The 20,745-nt window shown below is 41.0% G+C and overlaps 1 protein-coding gene across 2 annotated transcripts in view; it reads right to left on the bottom strand.

Moving 5' to 3' along the window:
- The window catches only part of MEAK7 (MTOR associated protein, eak-7 homolog), a 167,985-nt gene that overhangs the window by 34,740 nt on the left and 112,500 nt on the right, over nucleotides 1–20,745 (bottom strand). For both annotated transcript variants that reach the window (XM_044081470.1, XM_044081471.1), the window contains 2 exons: nucleotides 18,501–18,938; nucleotides 6,161–6,279 (listed from right to left, as the gene is read on the bottom strand). In XM_044081470.1, the coding sequence (XP_043937405.1) occupies nucleotides 6,161–6,279; nucleotides 18,501–18,938 (557 nt within the window). The remainder of the gene's footprint in view (nucleotides 1–6,160; nucleotides 6,280–18,500; nucleotides 18,939–20,745) is intronic.

The raw sequence follows: 20,745 nt of genomic DNA, 5'->3' as shown, positions 1-20,745 counted from the left end.
GTGACATATTTTATTTGACAGGGTGGTTAAGTTTTTGACATAGGCTGAGGAAAACAAAGGATCTTCATATTAAAGTTATGTGAAGAGGATATCTTTGCCTACAGCTGCTCTTGCAGGAGTACAGAAGAACTGATGGATCTTGCTAACCCAGAAAAGTAGGTAGTTGATTTTGGCTCAGAGTTTCTCAATGCATTATTCAAAGTTGAGGGATCAGTCTAGTCATAAACCTAGATATCTACAGGAAGTGATAATTCCAATGAATCTACCAATCTGTGATGTGAAGGAGTAATGGGCCTGGTTAGTCTTTTTTGGATGTCAGACATCACTGACTATTTTTTTAGGAGGTTGAATAACTTTTTGGATGTGAGCTAATTGTGCATTTGAAGTACATCTTTTCAGAGTTGCTTGGATGTGTATTTCATAGTGGAGAGAAAGTAATCAGACTATAGTACTTCAAGAGGATTTATGAAATGGGCCCAACTCATGGGACAAATTCCTAACATAGTTTACAACAAGCCCTACAAAAGCACACAACGTAACACAAGGAAATGGTCAACTCATTAACACCTTCAGACAGACAGTTAATGAGGTGTTACATTCCTGACTGCTAAATGACTGGACATGGCAGGCCTGAAGTCAAAGAAAATTTAAAAGTGAGAAAAATATTTTTAAATGATAAAGTAAAGTAACTTTTTACCAAGCATTTTCAGTTAAAATAAAATTTGCACATTTAAATTGCTTAAATATGACAATTAAACAGTGACTTCTATACTAGACTGAGCTACACTATAAGAAGAGCTCTGTGTTGTCTGCCTTTGAAGCACTGAGAGCCTGAATCATGGCCGGCCTTAGGCATAGGAGAACTAGGTGACCGCCTAGGGTGCCATAAAAGCCGGCATTATAAAGGGCACAAACTGAGTTAACTTAAACTTTACTTCTCTCCACTTTTCAGCTGTAGCATTGCGCCCTTCCCCACTTCTGTAATTAAAAGCACGATTCACCAACCACGTGTGGGTACCGGAACCATAGAGCGGGGGGGGAGCACGCCCCCGCCCCCCACTTTTACAGCAGTAAGACCTACAGGACCCATGCCTGCATTGCACGCTAACATTCAAACAAAAAAGTGCGCGGAAAGAAAGTTCCGTTTTAAGCAGGCTGAGGTGTTCATGTACTGGAAGGAAGCTCCATTTTTTTATGCAGGCTGCGCTGGTCTGGAAGGAAGCTCCGTTTTTATGCACGCTGTGCTGGTCTGTAAGGAAGCTCTGTTTTTATGCAGGCTGAGGTAAGGAGTGTGTGTGTGTGTGTGTGTGTGTGTGTGTGTGTGTGTGTGTGTGTGTGTGTGTGTGTGTGTGTGTGTGACAAAACTCTCACCGGTTATTAGAACATTCTACTTGCATTCCATGCGTTAGTGGAAGGCTTATGACTCACAAACTGGCAACTCTTTGCTGTGCGAGTGAGTGGTGATGTTGTGGAAGTGCTTTTATGTTGAGACAGTCTGTGTAAATTTGGAACGGATATTTTGAGAAACACATGATATGTTGGTTTTCTGGGTATATGTATGTGTTGATGATGTTATATGGTGTTCACAGACCTTTCTTTTAAGTATGAGGTTTAGTCTATGTCGTTAAGATGCTTGTTTTAAGTGTGACATTTACTCTGTGTCGATAAGATGATTATGCCTCTCACAGATTGTGTTTTGTGTGTCAAGTATTATTTCATCATCTGTTGTTACACTGCCTAAAGCCACCCAGTGTTATGATGGGCTGCCTGCGGATGGGATAAAGCTGATTTTTCTACCATGTCAGCTAGGTGATTATATTTTTTGAGTGAGATCAATGTTATAGTCACTGCCTAATGTCTAGTCAGTTTCTACCTGGAGTTAGAAAAAAGGTTACGTTCAACAGCTGAATAAAGGGTTACAATAACAGATGTATTTCCTTTTAATGGGGGGGGTTCAGAGAATAATATTTAGTAGGTTAGGGTTACAATAACAACTGTGTTTCATTCTGCATCAGTGTGTGACAATATTTTAACAACTTAGCTGACTTGTACACATGGCTTTAGTGCATAATTTTCAATAAGTGCCATTAGCAACTGCAGCTCTCAGCAAAACTGACAGCAGCAAGTTTGAATGCAGAGCGGATAATAAGATGGAGGCATACTTCAACTGTACAGATTTTTGCAGAATGTCCAGCCTCATATTTTTTCTCCTTTTTTTCATACACTTGTGTTTTTTTCTGGCAAATTAGTGGCAAATCATTAAAGACTGAAGTTAGAAATTAATGACAAGACATTTGAGTTCCAGATTTCATACCCATCAGAAAATTCCTGCTACTGCAATGCAAAATCTGTTGTTCTATCAACTTTCTATGTTTGTAAGAGCAATATTTAAAAATTGTCCCTACTTTTGGCCCTTTGTCCCACTTTTATTTATGGCTTTGTCCAGACTTCTTGCTCTAAGAGGTTGAGAGGTACGGATGAAGATACTACTACTACTAACATGGCTAATTTTAGTAGCTTGCATTTATGAATATCACTGGTCCCCACCTCAGGGTGATGCACATTTCAGTGCAGCTTAACAAAACTGGAGTGTAAGGGTGTACAAGGTACTGCAATTTAAACAGTCAAGAAAAGCTACACGGCCAATCAGTTTAAACCTACTTGTTCAATTGGTTAGCTGATTACCCAGAGCACCAGCCAGCTACTGTCTCTCCCCATAGCAGCACTTAGTGTAAAAGCAGAGTTTCTTCATACTACAATTAAGTAAAGCACTTTAATTGGCTTAACACAGTTATTTAAATAATAACAATATCATTCCACTATCCTGGGTGTAGAATGGAGAGGTAGTAAGGTCACATCTACTGAAACACAGACACAGCAGGAGACTTGGGGTGCAACTCAATTAAAATAGCAGAAGGGTGCATAAGGCAGTGTAATTTAAACAAGGAAAGCTCCACAGTCAATCAGTTTAAACCTACTTGTTCCCCGAGTTACCCCATTAACAACAGCACCATGCCTTTGTCTCACAAGGCAACAATCAGTGCAAAAGGAGACATTGTAAACAGTCACTTGTTTTAGTTCTGTTCTTTAACAAGTCTGTTGTTTCAGGGAGCAGTAATGGGAAAGAAGCAGGACGTTTTGGTCTCAGTCTAATGTTCATAAGTACCTGTTTTGGTAAAACTACTAATAATCTTGTGTATTATTTTATTCATGTAAGGGCAATTAACAGTTTGTCATAACTGTCTATATCTGACCACTCAACTAAATGTATTTTGAGCTCAAAGTAATATGTGTGAATTCGCAATGTTTAACAAAGCACTGAAATTCTTGACTTGAAAATGGTGGAGCGTTGCTAGATAACATTTGCTCTGGGAATCCATTTCTTGAAAAAAATAGATTTTTAGAGCTGTTACACTCATTATACAGTACTGCCTTCCAAATGGAATGCTTCAGATGCTTGGAATAGCAACCCACACAAAGCAAAATTCAACTTACCTGTACTTAAATTATTAGTTTCTAATGGCAGCCATGGAAGTGGAGGAAATACATGCCAAATTAACTTCTCATTTGGTTCGGGTCTCTGTATATGCCAGATGTTTACATTTTTGAATAAAATGCTCAGTTAATATGCATGTGGTCAGGGAATTCATTATGTCACACATTGTTGCACCTAGGTGGGCTCCTACAATTGTGTTACCATTTGGTCAGAAAGCTGCACAAAAATAATAGCGTTTGCCACCTTTGAGCTTTAATCCTTGTATTCATAATTAATTCTACAATACTTCCAGATCATTCTCTAAGAAATCCTCCTTCAGTTTTGTATACTCAGATGGCAGTATCTGTAATGTTTATAAGCTTCCCAATCTTATACTCACGGCCAGCCTTAGGCATAGGCGAACTAGGCGACTGCCTAGGGCGCTGTAAAAGCCGCCATTGGAATCACCTGCTCTGGTAAGCAGTGAAAAAGCATCAATATATTGACCTGCACAAGTATCACCCTGAGCTGCAGCACCAATGGGAGGTGAGGGAGACTAATGACCACTGTATTGTACAGCAGCATAGGTGACAAGGGGGTTTACATGAACAGCTCCAACAGGTGGTGAGGTGTACATACAGTATGTCACTGTCTAGCATGTAAAATTGAAATCCTAGTTTTGTCTCCTATTTCTGCAGATTCAGCTGTGGTGCAGCATGTGTAGCCTCTGCAGCCACCTTAGACTGCTCTGGCTAATGCACCTAGTGCTGGGTCATGGGGATGGTCACCCTCTGCAACCACCTTAGACTGCTCCAGCCAATGCACCTAGTGCTGGGTCATGGGGATGGTCACCCTATGCAACCACCTTAGATTACAAGGTGTTTGCTACAGTATGACTGATTTTTCATGCATTTAAACATTGAAAGAACTGGAGTGGATTTTGTGGGAGTGACCTATCTGTGAGCGTGGCTCAAATACGGGTGTTCCTTGAGTATGGTGTGGGTGGGGCTTAAGGGGTGCCAGAGCAGTACTTCGCCTAGGGCGCTGTTTCAGCTAAGGCCGGCCCTGGCCTGAAGAGAAGTCAGCGGATGATAATTAATGTGGCAGAACTGAAACAGTTAACAGTGTAATCAGCAATGCAGGTATGAATAAGAATATAGTTTTGTACAAAGTCATGCCAAAACTGGATGTACTTTAAGATTTTTTTTAATTTTTTGTAGACCATATTAGTCCAAATAAGCATGGCTTGTTTTTGAAGTGAGATTCATTCAGAGGTGGTGTTCATACTAATTAGAAGTTTGGCTAGGACACCAAGGAAGTTCCTGTAAAGAATTAAACACTGTTAAAGACATTTTAAAGCATCACACCTTAACCATTAAGCCCTAAATGGTCTAGGTATTGCTTGCATGCAGAACCTACCGGTACCATATCAGCTATCCAGCATCTGTATTTGTCCAGTGGGGGACTCCTAGTGACTCTCCCATGTTTTGTTGAGAGTGCCAGGAAATTAAACATATTTGCTTATTGTGCTCCTTATCGGTGGAATTCCATATCCTATTGTTAAATTCTGAATAGTCCTTGGAGTTCTCCATGATGCTCCTTATGACCTCATGGCTTTTCTCTCCTAGGAGGTACATTTACAATCACTACCTTTGGATTATATAATTTCATTAAATTATATGTTAAGCCTATTTTATGTCGAGTTTATCAGTTTTTGGAGAACTGTAACCCATTTTATAATAAAGTAATTTTTTTTTTATTGCATTAATGATATGTTACTTCAGTTATAAAAAGATGAGAATTATGCTCAATAAACAATGATCTGCTTTAAGATTTGTTGCCAATGGCACCCAATATACTACTGAACAGTGCCATGACCTCTACCCATTTCCTGATGGCATCACTGCAAGTCTGTAATGAATTTTTCAAAATTAGTATAATAAAGGGCATGGGACTTCTTTTAATACTGGTCCACAAGATAGCTTGGGACATTGTGTAAAGGTCCAGGGCATTATAAGAAAAGTGAGTGAGTGCCACTTGCTGGTACCTCATGGCCATACGTGCAGTACCTCACAGGTTTGGAACACTAGGGTTTCACACTCTTCCTGTGCCACAAAATACACACTCTCCAGCAATGACTGCAAAGAAATGTTAACATTGCAGAAAGTAGCAAAAAACTGAGCTCTGTGCTGGTGAATGCACTCCATAACAAAGAGATTGGTATGATACCACAGATGATTACTGAGATTTTAAATAGATTAAAAAATATTATTTTTGCTGGATACACATCAAAACTACAGACAGAATAACATTTTGCATGGAGGTCTTACTCGGGGAAATTATAAACAATTAATTACTTCTGAATATACATCAGGTTATTACAGAACATAGTGTAAAAAAATCTAGATAGCAACAGTGTAGTTTTAATGATTCCCCCAAGCTTGCATAAACACTCACTACATTAAGTCAAATTACTCTACATTTGTTTTGTCTGTTCAGATATCTGCATAATTGTGGTCAATTTTTAAATTAAAGTGCATAAATATTTACTAAAGCCAAGTAAATAGATAACTCCATTCTGCCTTCATCTTTGCAGTTCTCATTTGGGAAATGGCTGTTGCATACTACACAGAATAATACATAGGAACAGTGTTACACCCATCAGCTATTATTAACCGTACTTACCAACCCATTTGGCATGGTTTGCTGGCCGCTATTCAAGTACATGTAGTGATCATTATAACCTGTGTATGTGTAAACACCAAGGGAAGGATAAGTGGTAAACAAGAAACAGCTGCTATCACCTGTAGGGTACAAATATAAAAAAAAACAACACATTACTGTGCTTCCTCATCTATTTAAAATCCTCTGACATAAAGCAAGGACAGGCCATGACAACTTCAGTATTCATTTCTGTGACAGTTTTTTACTCAAACAGTACATGGTAGAAAATACAACTCCTGCAGTGTTATCATTAACAACAATAGAATGCATGTACCAAAAATTCTACAAGCAAACTCTGTGGCTCCAACTACATACTCAGGTAATTAAACAGAGTGAATAAAGACCCACTCATAATACTTATAGTCATAAAAACTGTATGCAACCTACAACAGGTATAAACTGGGGCAAATGAAAGAACTCGAAACAAAACAAAGCAAATGAAGCAATAAATATTCCGTTTATTCTCACAAGGTAAGCGCTTACGTCTCAACACCTTTCCAACGAGACTTCTTCAGACAACACTTTCACATAAAAAACAATCTTTTATACTATCAGCAGCAGATCACATGACAATCATAAAATGCATCACTTAATTAATTACTAAGCAATATCATATAAACCTTTAAAAACATGCATATCCTATAAATAAAGCTATGCAACTAATGTAGTTAAATGAAATAAATACTAATGTTTGAAACCTCTTCTTTTTAAATACATTACAAATTTTTCCCTGTTATTAAGGCCAGGGGGAAACAGGCATTTAGCCTAACTTATGCACAATATGCAATTCAAGTTGAGGATGAAAAGAATGCTATGAGTAAGCATTATAAAACCAAAAAATGTAAGGTTAATTTTAAATGTTTGGTATTAGAAAAATTAAATGACACAGTGTTTTATATGAATATAGAGGAAGAGTTAGGCTGCTTAGAGTATTCATGGCAAGTCAGGCAAAATGCCTGTTTCCTCCCTGGCCTTAATAACAGGGAAGAATTTGTAATGTATTTAAAAAGAAGATGTTTCAAACATTAGTATTTATTTCATTTAACTACATTAGTTGCATGGCTTTATTTATAGGATATGCATGTTTTTAAAGTTTTATATGATATTGCTTAGTAATTAATTAAGTGATGCATTTTATGATTGTCATGTGACCTGCTGCTGATAGTATAAAAGATTGTTTTTTATGTGAAAGTGTTGTCTGAAGAAGTCTCGTTGGAAAGGTGTTGAGACGAAAGAGCTTACTTGTGAGAATAAACGGAATATTTATTACTTCATTTGCTTTGTTTTGTTTCGAGTATTTAAGGAGTTGGAGTATTTGCTGCTTTTTGTGAGCAAATGAAAGAACTCTCGTCCAAGAACCTCTCTGGAATTTCAGACTGTACAACAAAGGACAGCATTTCAAAAAGTTCAAGAAAAACTATGTAAAGAACTTAAAATCTGATACCATAACTAAGTTATTAAAGAAGACTAGGTAGCCAGGAACAACTTAGAAGGGGGGCGTGAAACTTAAGAAGCCATTTTAATGGTTTGAGAATCAACAATTTACAAGTTTCACAATGACTGCAATGGGTCCACTCTAAGAAAAAGTACACGTCATCCTAGTTTACTAGGCTGGACAAGATCTCACTGTTGCTGTTTTCTTAGAACATGACATCGGACTATAGTAACTAAAAGGAAAATATGAACATTACCCTGTTTACCCTCCAAGCATATATTATGTAAGGCATCACAGTGCTTAGAGTGCGATAAAGTGAATCCACACTGTTTGACATTTCCCTGTATAGGAAACATCAAGTTAAATGTTCAAATGTATGCATAGCTCTTTGACATACATAAAAAACTTTCCTAGTATATGTATATACACATATATATATGTGTGTGTGTGTGTGTGTGTGTGTATGTATGTATATTATATATATATATATATATATATATATATATATATATAAATCTATATCTATATATGGGTCTCGGACGTTTACTCAAATGAGCAAACGTCTGAAACCCAAATGACCGGGCATGCATACGCAAAAGTGCTTTTCACCGAAGAAGCACTTTCGCGTAAGTATGCCTGTTGCCGAGGCCGTACTACGGTGCAGATAAGGGAAAATTCCCCTTTCCCCACTGTAGTGTGGTCTCAGAGGGAAAATATTAAAGTGGGGGGTGTGGGGGGCAACAAAACGTTAATGAAGTTTTTTTTATTTTTCTAACGTGCTTTAACGAAAGTGCTTTTTTGATAAAAGCGCTTTCGTGTGTTCGGTTGTTATGGATTTGGACGTTTGCTCATTCAAGCAAACGTCCTAGATCCATCAAGCTTCTGAAGTGAATCCATATATATATATATATATATATATATATATATATATATATATATATATATATATATATATATAGGGTCCATATTACCATATCGAATGATAATATTGTCGAACGCTCATATAAGCGAAAACGCATGAGAACAAACTTTTTTTGGGGGTCATGGTAGAGTGAGGATTGGAATATTTGCCTTTCCTCATTGTAGTGCAACCTCAGAGTTGGAATATATATTTAGCAGTGGATGTGGAGGGTGCAGCCCCCCACAATAACAAGCATTATTTAGCATTTCTAACAGAGCTGGGTCAGATATGGCTTTGTAAGTCCAGCAGAGATCGCCTCTAGTAGTTTTTTTGAGTCTGTCCAAATGGGACAAGTGTTTAAGGCCTAGGATCCTCTTTGTAAGGTACTTTTGCGGCCTCCCCCATTGTTGCAGGTGTCTAATGAGATACATGCCAAATGGGGCATTGTACTCGATGATTGGCATAATGAGGGAAGAGTAGAGGGAGACAATGACCTCTTTCTTCCTGGATGCAAAACCCTTAGTAATGAGATGTGCCACATAGAAGGACTTTCTGACCACAGTGGCAAAGTGGTGATCAAAAGAGAGGTTGCTTTCAACCTATGTTCCCAAATCTCTTATAGAGCCTTCTGTGTTCAGTGGACGACCATTGATGTGGTAATTCATGGGAACTGGGTTTTTCCCAAAGGGGATGATGACACATTTTTTTGGCATTGAGCTTAAGGCCATGGTTCTGACACCAGTCGTTGGTTTCAGTGAAGCCTTTCTGTAGGATGTCAACATCACTTGGGGAGTTAGTAATGGCTCCCAACTTGCAATCGTCTGTGAACTTTGTCAGCCAGAGTCCCTTCGTGTTGTTCTGGACTTCTGAGAAGTACATACCAAACAGGAGAGGACCCAGGACTGATCCCTGTGGGACTCCACTCGTGGCTGGTTGGCAGTCTGACTTGGAGTCAGCTACTTTCACACTGTGGGTTTTATCTGTGAGTCAGTTTGCAACCCATCTAGTGATACAGGGGTTGATGCCTAGCTTAGTGAGTTTTTCTATGATTCCTGAGTGGGGAATGGTATCAAAGGCATCGACAAGATCAAGGTAGGCTGTATGAGCCACCTTGCCTTCATTCACAGCTCTGGTGACTGACTCGACGAAGTTGAGCAGGCATGATCTACCCTTCACAAAACCAAACTGTGTGGAATCCAGAGTTTGGAGATTCCCTATATCCTTGTTTATTAGGTCCATGATGATGTGTTCCATAGCTTTGCATATCAGACTTGTCAGGCTAATGGGGCAATAGTTCCCAGGGTCTGTTGTTGCTCATCCTTTGTGGAGAGGGATGACTGTAGCAGTGCACCTTTTGGTAGGGACAAAGCCTGAGTTGAGGCTGTGACTGAACAGGGCACACAGGTGAGGTGTCAGTTCACTCTGTAGTTCATGTAGAATACAGCCAGGGATATTGTCAGGTCTCATAGAAGCTGTATTTGTGGCCTTGGACAGTGCTGCTTTAACCTGTTCAGCAGCAATACTGGGTGCCTGGCAATCTTCTGGTATTGTGATTGGTCCTTGGGGGGGGGGGGGTCAAGTTGACACTGAATCTGTTGACCAGTATATTAGCAATATCTGTTGGCTTGGTAGAGGAGGTACCATTGTGCAGTAGCTCAGAGCAAATCTGGGTATTGCCGTGGAGATTATTTACATAACTACAGAAGGTCTTGAGGTTGTCTTTACTATCTGCTGCAATTCTGTTTTTATAGCTAGCTTTAGAGGATTTGATGAGGGATCTCAACTTTTTGCTGAGGCTGATAATGGAGTTTTTACAGTCTTGGGACTTCACCTTATTCCACATCAGTTTCCTCCTTCTGTTGTAGAGTTTGTTTATGGCAGGGGACCACCAGCTTGGATTCCTTTTTTGGAGGAAAGCGTCTTGGTTGTATTGGGTATGGTGAGATCCATGCATTTGTGTACGTGTTCGTACAGTGCATTGGTGTATGATTTGGTGGTCATGTAACTATTCTCCGTTTGCATGGGTGCCGTGAAGTTAGCCACCTCTGTTTTTAGGAGCCCAAAGTTAGCTTTGGAGAAGTTTTTCATGGTGGTTACCTTTGCGAGGGGGGGGGGGTGGATTTCCAAGGTGATTAATTTGTGGTCGGATCTAACCAGGAAGGAGTTGACTATTGGTGTAGAGCAACAGTCGCCCATGTTAGTAATGACCAATTCAAGGATGTTGCTATCATTAGTGTGGGTAAGAATGAGCTGGTCCACGGCATTGAAATTAATGAATCCCAGGAAACATTGGCCAAGTGTATTGGTGCATGAGTAGTTTTCCCAGTTAATGGAGGGGTAGTTGAAGTCGCCCAGTATGAAAGTGTTAGGTTGGACCCTAACATTCTCCAGGGTGCTTAGGAAAGTACAGTTGTGTACACTTACCGTAAATATAGATGTTCAAGTGTATTCACTGTTGCAGTCCTTAGAAAATGGGTTATCTGGCTCCCCGTAACTCACAGTCGGCCAGAATACCAAAGTCCTTGGTATATGATGTCAACTGCCTTTGGTTTAGGCCTGCTGTCAGGATGTCAGGTACAAAGGAAGGCAGCCAATGCCATTTCCTCAGTTTTTCTTGCCTTAACTGTTAGGAGCCCCCCCAAAAAAAGTTAGACCAGGAAAAGAAAAATCCAGTCTGTGCCCTGGGAAAAAAGGGGGGATGGAAGGGGGGGGGGCCACGACTGCAACAGAGAATACACTCGAACATTTACATCTACATTTACGGTAAGTGTACACAACTGTACTATGTTCATCGTGTTTCACTGTTGCAGTTCTTACAAAATGGGTTGATTCCCAAAGCCCAGGAAAAAAAAAGGGGGAGGAGGAACACCCACTGTTTAAGGGCTGGTAAGGATGCCCTGCAACACTGCAGTGGCAAAACCAGCCCTGGACTTAGAAAACAAGGGTAAATTGTAATGTTCAGTGAAAGTGTGGACAGAAGTCCAGGTAGCTGCTTTCAGGATGTCCCTAGTAGGTACACCTCTTTAAAAAGCTGCTGAGGTAGAGGTTGCTCTAGAAGAATGGGTCCTAATACTCTGAGGAGGAACCTTGCCATGCTGTAAGTAACAAAAGTGAATACAATGAGCAATCCACTTAGAAATGGTCTGCTTAGAAATAGCTTTGCCCTGAGCTCCAGGAGCAAAACTGACCAGCATTTCGAAAAGGTTTAGTCCTGTCCAAGTAAAATCTAAGCCGTCTATGCACATCCAGGGAATGCAGTAACCTTTCCCCTTTATTCTGAGAATTAGGACAGAAGGTAGGCAGCTGGATAGACTGGTTAAGAGTCAGGCTAGAAACCACCTTAGGCATAAAGGAGGGATTAGTACAAAGAGAAACCCAATCCACATGGAAGATGATAAAAGGCTCTACTGCCATTAAAGCCTGCAGCTCAGAAACTCTTCTAGCTGAAGTAATAGCCAAGAGAAAGGCAGTTTTCCAGGAGAGAAACTTCAGATCTGCTGATGCAGCTGGTTCAAAAAGAGGCAGAGTAAGTTTCACAAGTACAGATTTAAGATCCCAAGCAGGAGTAGGTACCCTTCTGGGAGGCTTTAAATTGCTAGCTCCCCTGAGGAACTGTTTTATCAAGGGATGAGAAAAAATGGGTTGCTCAGAGGAACACTGAGCAGAAATAGCTGAAGCATGAATCTTGATAGAAGAAAAGGAAAGTCCACCATTAAGCAAGCCTGCCAGATAGTCAAGAATAAGAGGAAGAGTAGGTTGAGAAGGGTCTTCCCCTCTAGTCTGCATCCAAATGGAGAATCTTTTCCACTTACCTGCATAAGATTTCCTACTGCTAGGCCTCTTGGCCTCACAAAGGACCTCAACCACCTGTTGGGAAAGGTTTAAATTATGAGCCAGGCTGCCAAATGCAGAGTCTGAAGATGAGGATGCAGAATTTTTCCCCCCTCCTGAACTAAGAGATCTGGTATCAGGGGAAGATGCCAAGGCTGAGACTGGGAGAGACTGTGAAGTAGTGGATACCAATATTATCTGGGCCAGTCTGGAGCTATGATGGCCCTTGGTTTTTCATCCCTTATCTTTAACAGCACTCTGGGAAGAAGAGGCAGAGGAGGGAATACACAAATCAAGAGCTGTATCCAAGGGAGGACAGAGCATCCACTTTCTAAGCTTTGTTGTGATGATCCCTGGTGCAAAATGTTGGATGAAGGTGGTTGGTTGGAGAGGAGAAAAGATCCACCTGGGGAGTGCCCCAATGCTGAATGATGCGATAGAAGATGGTCTTGTTTAATTGCCACTCGTGAGGATCCAGGACCTGCCTGCTCAACCAGTCTGCCAAGGTTTTGAACCTTCCTGGAAGAAACTGAGCTACCAGATGAATAGCCATGGAAGCTGCTATGGACCATAGTATCATGCTTTGTCTGCACAGGGGGTAAGAGTGAGTCCCTCCCTGCTTGCTGATGTACCACATGATTGTGGTGTTGTCTGTCCTGACCAGAAGAGTACCAGGAGAGAAAAGATGCTTGAAAGCCATCAAGGCCTGCTGGACTGCCATCAATTCCTTCAGATTTATGTGCAAATGAACCTGTTGAGAGTTCCAAGTCCCCTGAATGCATCTGCCCTGTAGATGTGCTCCCCAAGCGTAGTCCGAGGCATCTGTGGTGAGAGTCTGGCTGGCAAGAGGTGGGCAGAAAGGCAGGCCTTTGTTCTGTGCACTGGCCTCGCCCACCAAAGGAACTCTGTCTGCAGGCAGGGAATCAGACGAAGTATCAAGTCTAAATCTGGAGTGTGATGACACCAAAGATTTTTGAGGTATCACTGTATTTTCCTCATATGCAGTCTGGCATAAGGAATCATCAGAATACATGAAGCCATGAATCCCAGTGCTTGCAGGAATTGCCTTGCAGAGAGCTGGATCATGCTTGCCAAATTTCTGAAGTAATTCAAAAGATCCATTTGTTTCTATTGAGGGAGGAATACCATCTGGGCGGCTGTGTTCAGGCTCATTCCTAGGAATACAATCTCCCTGGTGGGTATCGATTTTTAATTCTTTTCATTGATGGTGTAGCCCAAAGAGGAAAGAAGGTTCTTTACAAAGTCCAAATCCTTTAGAAGTTCCTCTGGAGTGTTTGCCTGAATAAGACAATCACCCAAGTAAGGGTAAATTTGAATGTTTCTTTGCCTGCAAAAAACAATGACTGGAGTCAGGCATTTTGTAAAAACTCTGGGAGCAGTAGATAAGCCAAAGGGCAGTGCAGATAATTGGAAGTGCCTGTTCCCCATCCTGAAGTGAAGGAACTGCCTGCAGCTTTCCCTTATTGGGATGTGCAGATAAGCTCCTTTGAGATCCAAAGTCACCAGCCAGGAATCCTTGACCAGCATTGGCAGCAACTGCTGAAGAGTGAGCAATTTGAATTTGGGAATCACCAGAAAAGTGTTCAGAATGGACAAATCCAGAATAGGGCACCAGGTGCCCCCTTTTTTGGGAACCAGGAAAAGTCTTGAGTAGAAACCCTGGCCTTTCTGTAGTGCAGGAACTGGCTCTATTGCTCCCAGGTTTAACAAAGAAGAAACTTGTTTTTCTGCTTCTGCCCTTTGATTTGGAGGGATATCTGGGCATCCTTGGTGGACATGGAAGGTGTGAAAGGAGAACTTGTAGCCTCGGGATACTATTTTGAGCACCAATTTGTCGTCTGTGATGGTGAACCAAACATCTGCAAAAATGGCTAACCTTCCCCCAAAGGAAACCCTGGGCCCACAGAGGCAGGCAGGGGAAGGCTAGAGTCATTGGGAATGCTTGCTTTGGGAAGTTTGCTTAAAACTCCGCGATTTTGAAGAGGATGCCTGCCAGTGCTTAGCCTTTTAAGGGGTGGAAGTCTGTCCCCTAGAAGACCTGTAACCCCTAGGCCTAGTGCGAACCTGTTTATTAGGGTCAGGAAAAGTCCAATTCTTAGAAGGGTAATGTCTACTAAAACGAGGAAGCTGAACTTGCAGAAAGTCCTTAACAGTTTGCATAGATTTGGCCTTATCCTCCAACTTTTTCAACACCTCTTCTGCTTTGCTACCAAAAAAATTGTCCTTGTGCAAAGGCACATCCAGTAATTTATATTTGACAGGTTCAGAAAGGGGCTGTTCTGTGAGCCAAGCATGTCTTCTAATGACAGAACCAGTGGCTGCTGCCCTGCAAGAAGCCTCCAAAGTGTCAAAACCACAATGTACAGAATGTTTAGTGACAAGCGTGGCAGAATTCAATAAATCTTGCATGTCCTTACTCTCCATCAGGGAAGGAACACCAGCAATTTTAGCCTTAATAGCCTCCAAAGTATGCTGCTGATACTTAAGCATATAAAAAAAGACAACTAACAGACCTAATAGCCAGGGTGGAAGAAGTATAAAACTTTTTACCCCATCTATCCAAGGCCCTAGATTCCCTGTCAAAAGGAACAGGATTTTTAGCAACCATGGCTTTAACACCTTTAGGGCCCTGAGAAATAATCTCTGGATCAGCAGTAGGATTCTTGAAAAGGAACTGATGAGTATCAGGAACTGTATAATACCTGTCAGGCTTTCTGGGAGCAGGAGGAACAGAATTAGGAGTCAAAGAATTCTCCATGAAAACATCAACAACTTCCAAAACCAGAGGGATAGCCAAAGGCTTATGCTGTGGCAAATCCAAGAATTCCCTAATCCATTTCTTAGACAGAATAGTCCTGACTTTCCCATTTGAAATGCTCCCTAAGAGTATTCAGAGTATCTCCAAAAGAAAAATCTTCAGGAGGGGAGGCAGAAGGGATGGAGTCTTCTGCATCAGAATCCTCAAAACCAGAAAAAAGTTGAGAGTTTTCCTCTTTATCAGCAGAGTTGCTGGAAACCTCAGAGTCTGAGGCAGAAAAAACTTCTGGGGGCAATTCCCTAGCCCTCTTAGAAGGAGGTGGCTGAGAGCCTCTGATAAGGGTCACGAGATCACTAGTCATTTTAATAATTTGAGACGGAGGCATTTGAGGGGAGGCCGGCGCCTGCTTTGGAGTAGATTTTCGGCTGGAAGTCCTGCTAGAAAGCCGGAGGGACTCTGGAGGCCTAGCCACCGCAGAAGTCTGAATCAAGGTCGTCAGTCTCGATCTGATCTCCTGGTGGAGAAAAGAGGCCTCAGAAGCCGGCACCTGCTTAGCGGCTCCAGATCAATCAGAGGCGGTGACTGCCAGAGGGTCAGAAGACGAAGTGGAAGCCTGCGGTATGGAGGACTCAGAACAGGTCTTCGCAGACATCTGCTGCTGAACATCCATGGACTGCAGGGCCAAAGAAAACACTTCACTGACTAACGCTGGGCCGACAACCAGCTTAACAGGGACTTCGTCGGCTAATCTGACCCTAAGCCTGCTGCGGTCCTTATCTTTGAACTTCTTAGGAACATCTGAAGTCGGGAGACCAGAAGACGCCATACCAATGAACTTAGGCCAAATTCTGAAATGCTTGAATGAGATCCTAGCTCTACGGCAAATGCTACACGGGTTGAAAGAAGCACAGAGAACACAATTAGGGGTGTCGTGCTCAAGGCCCAAACAAGTAATACAATAGGAGTGAAAATCACGGTGTGGAATCTATTTGCCACAGGCAAGACAGTTATTAACTTTCTCTGACATTCGTTAAAGCAAGAAAAGTGGGTCCCCAATGGGGTACTTATCCGAGAATGGCTTCAACTAAGCAGTCTGAATACAAAAAGAAGGTAGCCGACCGACACTTGTGCAAAATGCTTCTGCTTTGGGCTCTGCAGCAAGAAAGACTGAGGAAACGGCGTCAGCTGCCTTCCTTTGTACCTGATGTCAGGCCTAAACCGAAGGCAGCCGACATCACATACCAAGGACTTTGGTATTCTAGCCGACTGTGGGCTACCGGGAGCCAGAAAACTCATTTTGTAAGGACTGCAACAGCGAAACACGATGAACATAGTGGAGTGTGAGTCTTGGGACATGGTTGGGGACCTATAACAGGCTATGACCTGAATCACTGTCTTACCCAGTGTTAGATGCACCTGAAGCATCTCTGATGTGTTATATTGGGCTACCAGTTTGGAGATGTGCACATCCTTTATGAATATGGAAACACCACCACCTTTGGAACTTTGGTCCAAGTTCTGGGGCCGAAAGGTGTGGAATGAGTTACAGCCTAGTAGTGCAGGGGTGCTTTCTGCTCCCTTGAACCAGGTCTCTGTCACAGGACAAATGTCAATGTTCTCCATTTTAAGGAGTGCTTCGAGCAAGTGCATTTTGAGATTTAGATTTCTAGTGTTGAGCAGCATGACCCTCAGATTCCATTTGTTTTAACTGTCACAGTGGTAATTTGGTCTTTGGAACACTGCCTAAAAAGGCACTATAGGCATGGCAAGAGCCTTGGCCAGTATCCGGAAGCCCAGGGTGACAGATGCAGGCCATCTCTGGCAAACCATCGATGTCTGTCAATCATGTCATCCCAGGCAGACAGATACTGAATCCCCTTAGAATGACACCAGAAATTTAGCCAATTGGTAAAATCAATCATTTTCTGCTTGCACTGTGGTATCATTCTGGGTGATGGTAGGATGCTGCTCAGGCCTAGGGTCATACCCCTCCTGGCTACATAATCCAAGAGCTCTTCCATGTCTCTTTTCATGTAGACCAGTGAGGTTTCCTTCTTAGAGGTCTGTGGAAGGAGAGACATCAGTCTATTTTCTAAAACAGAATTAAAAAACAGCAATCACAGTAACAATTTGTAGCATTACAGTAGACAGATCACTGATCCATTCCAAAATAAACTAAAACATTTGGGGTCACTTTGATCATCAAAGCAGAGCATCCTGACAATTGTCTCCTGGGAAAACAGGCAATCCAGAGAAATAACAAGCATATAATCTGAGCATGAAAACAAATAATCCTACTCGACCCAGCATTTTTAAAAATAAACATAAAGGACTAGCTATTCAAGGATTTACAGTCTGCGCAGGTTTTCTTTAAAGACACATGAAGTCTGCAGGTAACTGGAAACTTGATAGCATTTTTTCTCTCCCATTTAGACACAGTGGCTCTCCAGAAAGAGCAGAACACCTTTTAAACATGTTCTAAAAATCATGGTTTGTTCTTTAATGTTAACAAATGTATCATAATAACTTTAAGAAGACAATTGATCCTTGCCACTTGCTGTACTGAAGAATGCACACTTAAGACAGATTTTGATAATGAGCAAGATACAGTCATAGACAGGAATCTCTCCTTTGACCAGTAGGATGTCAGTGGCATACTTGGATAATTACTTAACATTTTGACTAAAAATTTCAGCATCGTCATTAACACAATATCTTGAGAACTATAAAAATGTCACTGTATGATTGTATTAGATGCAATCATCTCATTTCTGCAGTGTAAAATGTATGGCTTTAAAGGATTTTGAATATATACAACCACACAGTTTTGCATACAATTTCATTAAATAATTGCATCACTCACACAGTAATACTATGAGATGCATATTATTAAGCCATATAGATATACACACAACATAAATATAGATATACACACAATAGAAGGAGTGACATTAACAGATATACATGTGAAAGGAAAACATTGGGGAATATGAAAAAAGCACAGGTAAATGCTTATACAGAGCAAGTTGCAAAATGAGACTGCGGTAAAAGTCACCTTGAAGTAATTAACACCTGCATGTTCTAACTTTTGCCACTAACAGCATTTTATGCATAGTGGTTCATTCCTATACCATGAGTTCTTTTAAACATTTGAAGCACCTCCTTTTTGGTACCTCTACAAGGAAAACACTATGCCTTGTAGTAGTTCTTTTAACCAACATGGTCTTCAACAGCACTTTGAACATTTGGTGATGAACAGCTTTAGCTGTAATGCATAAGTTCCTGGCTACATTTCATTCTTTAAAGCTAGCAAATAAAGAAGGTAACACACACAAGTTAAAATGGTTTACTATACCTTGGAACTGTGGTTTGAATTCCCAGCTGTGAGATGCAAACCCTCCAAATATATGTCCATCAGTATCCTTCAGAATGATTATAGTTGGGCCCTGCCTGACAATTTTACCACAGAGTTGTGAAAAGCTTTCACCATGAATGCGGTTGGAGAACAGCAGTCGCCATTGGTGTTGCAGCTCTGATGGCAGCTGGGAATTAAGGTAAATTGCAGAAGGAAGGTCCAAAATACTGGAAAACTCTGTCCATTCTGGTCCCCTGCACCGTGGGAGCAGCTTCACTGATGCACTCTGCTCATCTGTTGTTGATAGGTCAATACTAAGGCTTTGACTGACCACAAAGGTCAGAAACGAAGAGATATGACACACTCTGTAAATCCAGTCTTCAATGGTGCTTCTGTCGTAGCAGGATCTCATTATTTCAGACTGTGGCAGCTCCGTTTCTTATATGCACAGAAGAGAAACCAGATTTATTGTATTAAAAAGGAATAACTGTTTGGCCATTACTACAAATTTAACTAAACAAGAACTTTTTTTTTAAATTGCTTAAAATGTTGCTATCAAAAGCAGCATTTCATAAATATTTGCGGTTCGATATAGCTGACAATTTGAAACTGTACATAACAAAACTTTCAGCCAATAACATTAAAAACTGCAATAACAAAATGCAACTTGATAAGAAGGTACAATAAGTTACCAATATGTAAATACTTATTCCACAACTTGTCAAGAAATATTAGGATTATTTTACCTACCTTCAGAATTATATTAGAGTATAATTGTAGGCAATGTCTTAACCCTCATCACTTCTCATCCTTCTCTGCACTATTAAATCTAACACGCAGTGTGCCACTACTATGTATTAGTGTTGTGAAGTTTTTTAATGTCACATCAGAATGTTGTTTGTAATGTCTTCTAAACCATCGGTCAGACTCCAAATATCTGCACTTGGGTTAAGCACCATCTAGTGTTTACAACTATCCCAAAATAAATAGGCAATTCCGCAAGAAGGTATATATGCTTCTTAAGTATTGTGTGCAAAGAAGAAAGCATGTAAACCTTTAAACAAGACTCTCTATCTGCTCCTTATTTGGAAATAATAGATGGAATCAGTGTCTCTTGAGCTTTTCTTCCATCTGCTCTCTTTACATAAATATTCCCTAAGGAATTTTGGGACAGTTAGAATATAGAAGTCTGATGGCATGTGCGAGAAGACTATAACCATCAATGGGTATGGGATACCCACAATGTAGCTCTGTAGATGCCATTAGCAGAAAACTCAACCTTGTGATATACACAGCACTGTCCAGTCAATGCTGAGGGTTCAGTTCAAGAAAAAGTGATCCTTAAATGGAATGATGGAATACCAGGGGTCCTACATCCAAGGCAAAAAAAAGTAATTACTGCATTCAACACATCCTGCAAAGCTGACATTTTACTACATCCCACACAACCAGTTATACCCCCAAGCACAACTCAAAGATGTAGTGCAATGTGTTCTATCAATGGGCCCATGCCTGACAAACCATCACAGGTGCAAAAAAGGAAATGGCCATTAACTGAAGTAGCCTTCCTGAGTGTCTTAGGTACTGTACTAGGAGACTGGAAAACATAAGGTGGTTAATGGAGTTCCAGGCTTTATTTTTACTTCAAAGGAGACCATTTTGTGGTCTGAGCTTACCAAAAAAAGACATTACACAAGGGAGTGTGCAGCATCAGTCCCAGAATGATTACACCCCTTGTCAGTGTCCTGATAACCTGGGTCAAGGAAGTTTGTGTTTACAAACTCCAGGAATATCTCTGCCTGTATGTTTGGTGTTGTATACGATTCTTAGTTAATAGTAGGGTAATTAAATTTGCCCATGAATATGGTATTGGTTTGGATGGAGAGCGTTTCTAATAAGTTGAAATACATGTTATGGATTCCCTGGGTCATAGAGGGGGACCTACAGCTTGCAAGGAAATGGTATGGGATTTTGCCTATGGTAATTCAAACATGGAGAAGCTCATGTGAATAGTCCTGTTTGACCAGACTTGAGATATATTTACTTTTTATATAAATCAAGGCACCTCTTCCTTCATCCCCGTCTGTGTCGTACCTAGTTTGTGTGGAAGGCATTCTATCCTTGCACTGCTAGTGTGGTCTCTGCTGTCTCAGTGACCACACAGATGGCATAATTGTTTAGGGTGAGGAGATCTTGTAGGGAGTGGAGCTTTTTGGTTAGACTAGAGAGGAAAGGTGCAGACCAT

The sequence above is a fragment of the Protopterus annectens genome, chromosome 8.part0 (assembly GCF_019279795.1).
Source record: "Protopterus annectens isolate FY-2018-M chromosome 8.part0, PAN1.0, whole genome shotgun sequence".
In the NCBI taxonomy this organism is placed as follows: Eukaryota; Metazoa; Chordata; order Ceratodontiformes; family Protopteridae; genus Protopterus; species Protopterus annectens.
The sequence above is the reverse complement of the archived record's forward strand: the minus strand, read 5'-3'. Positions and strand labels throughout refer to the sequence as shown.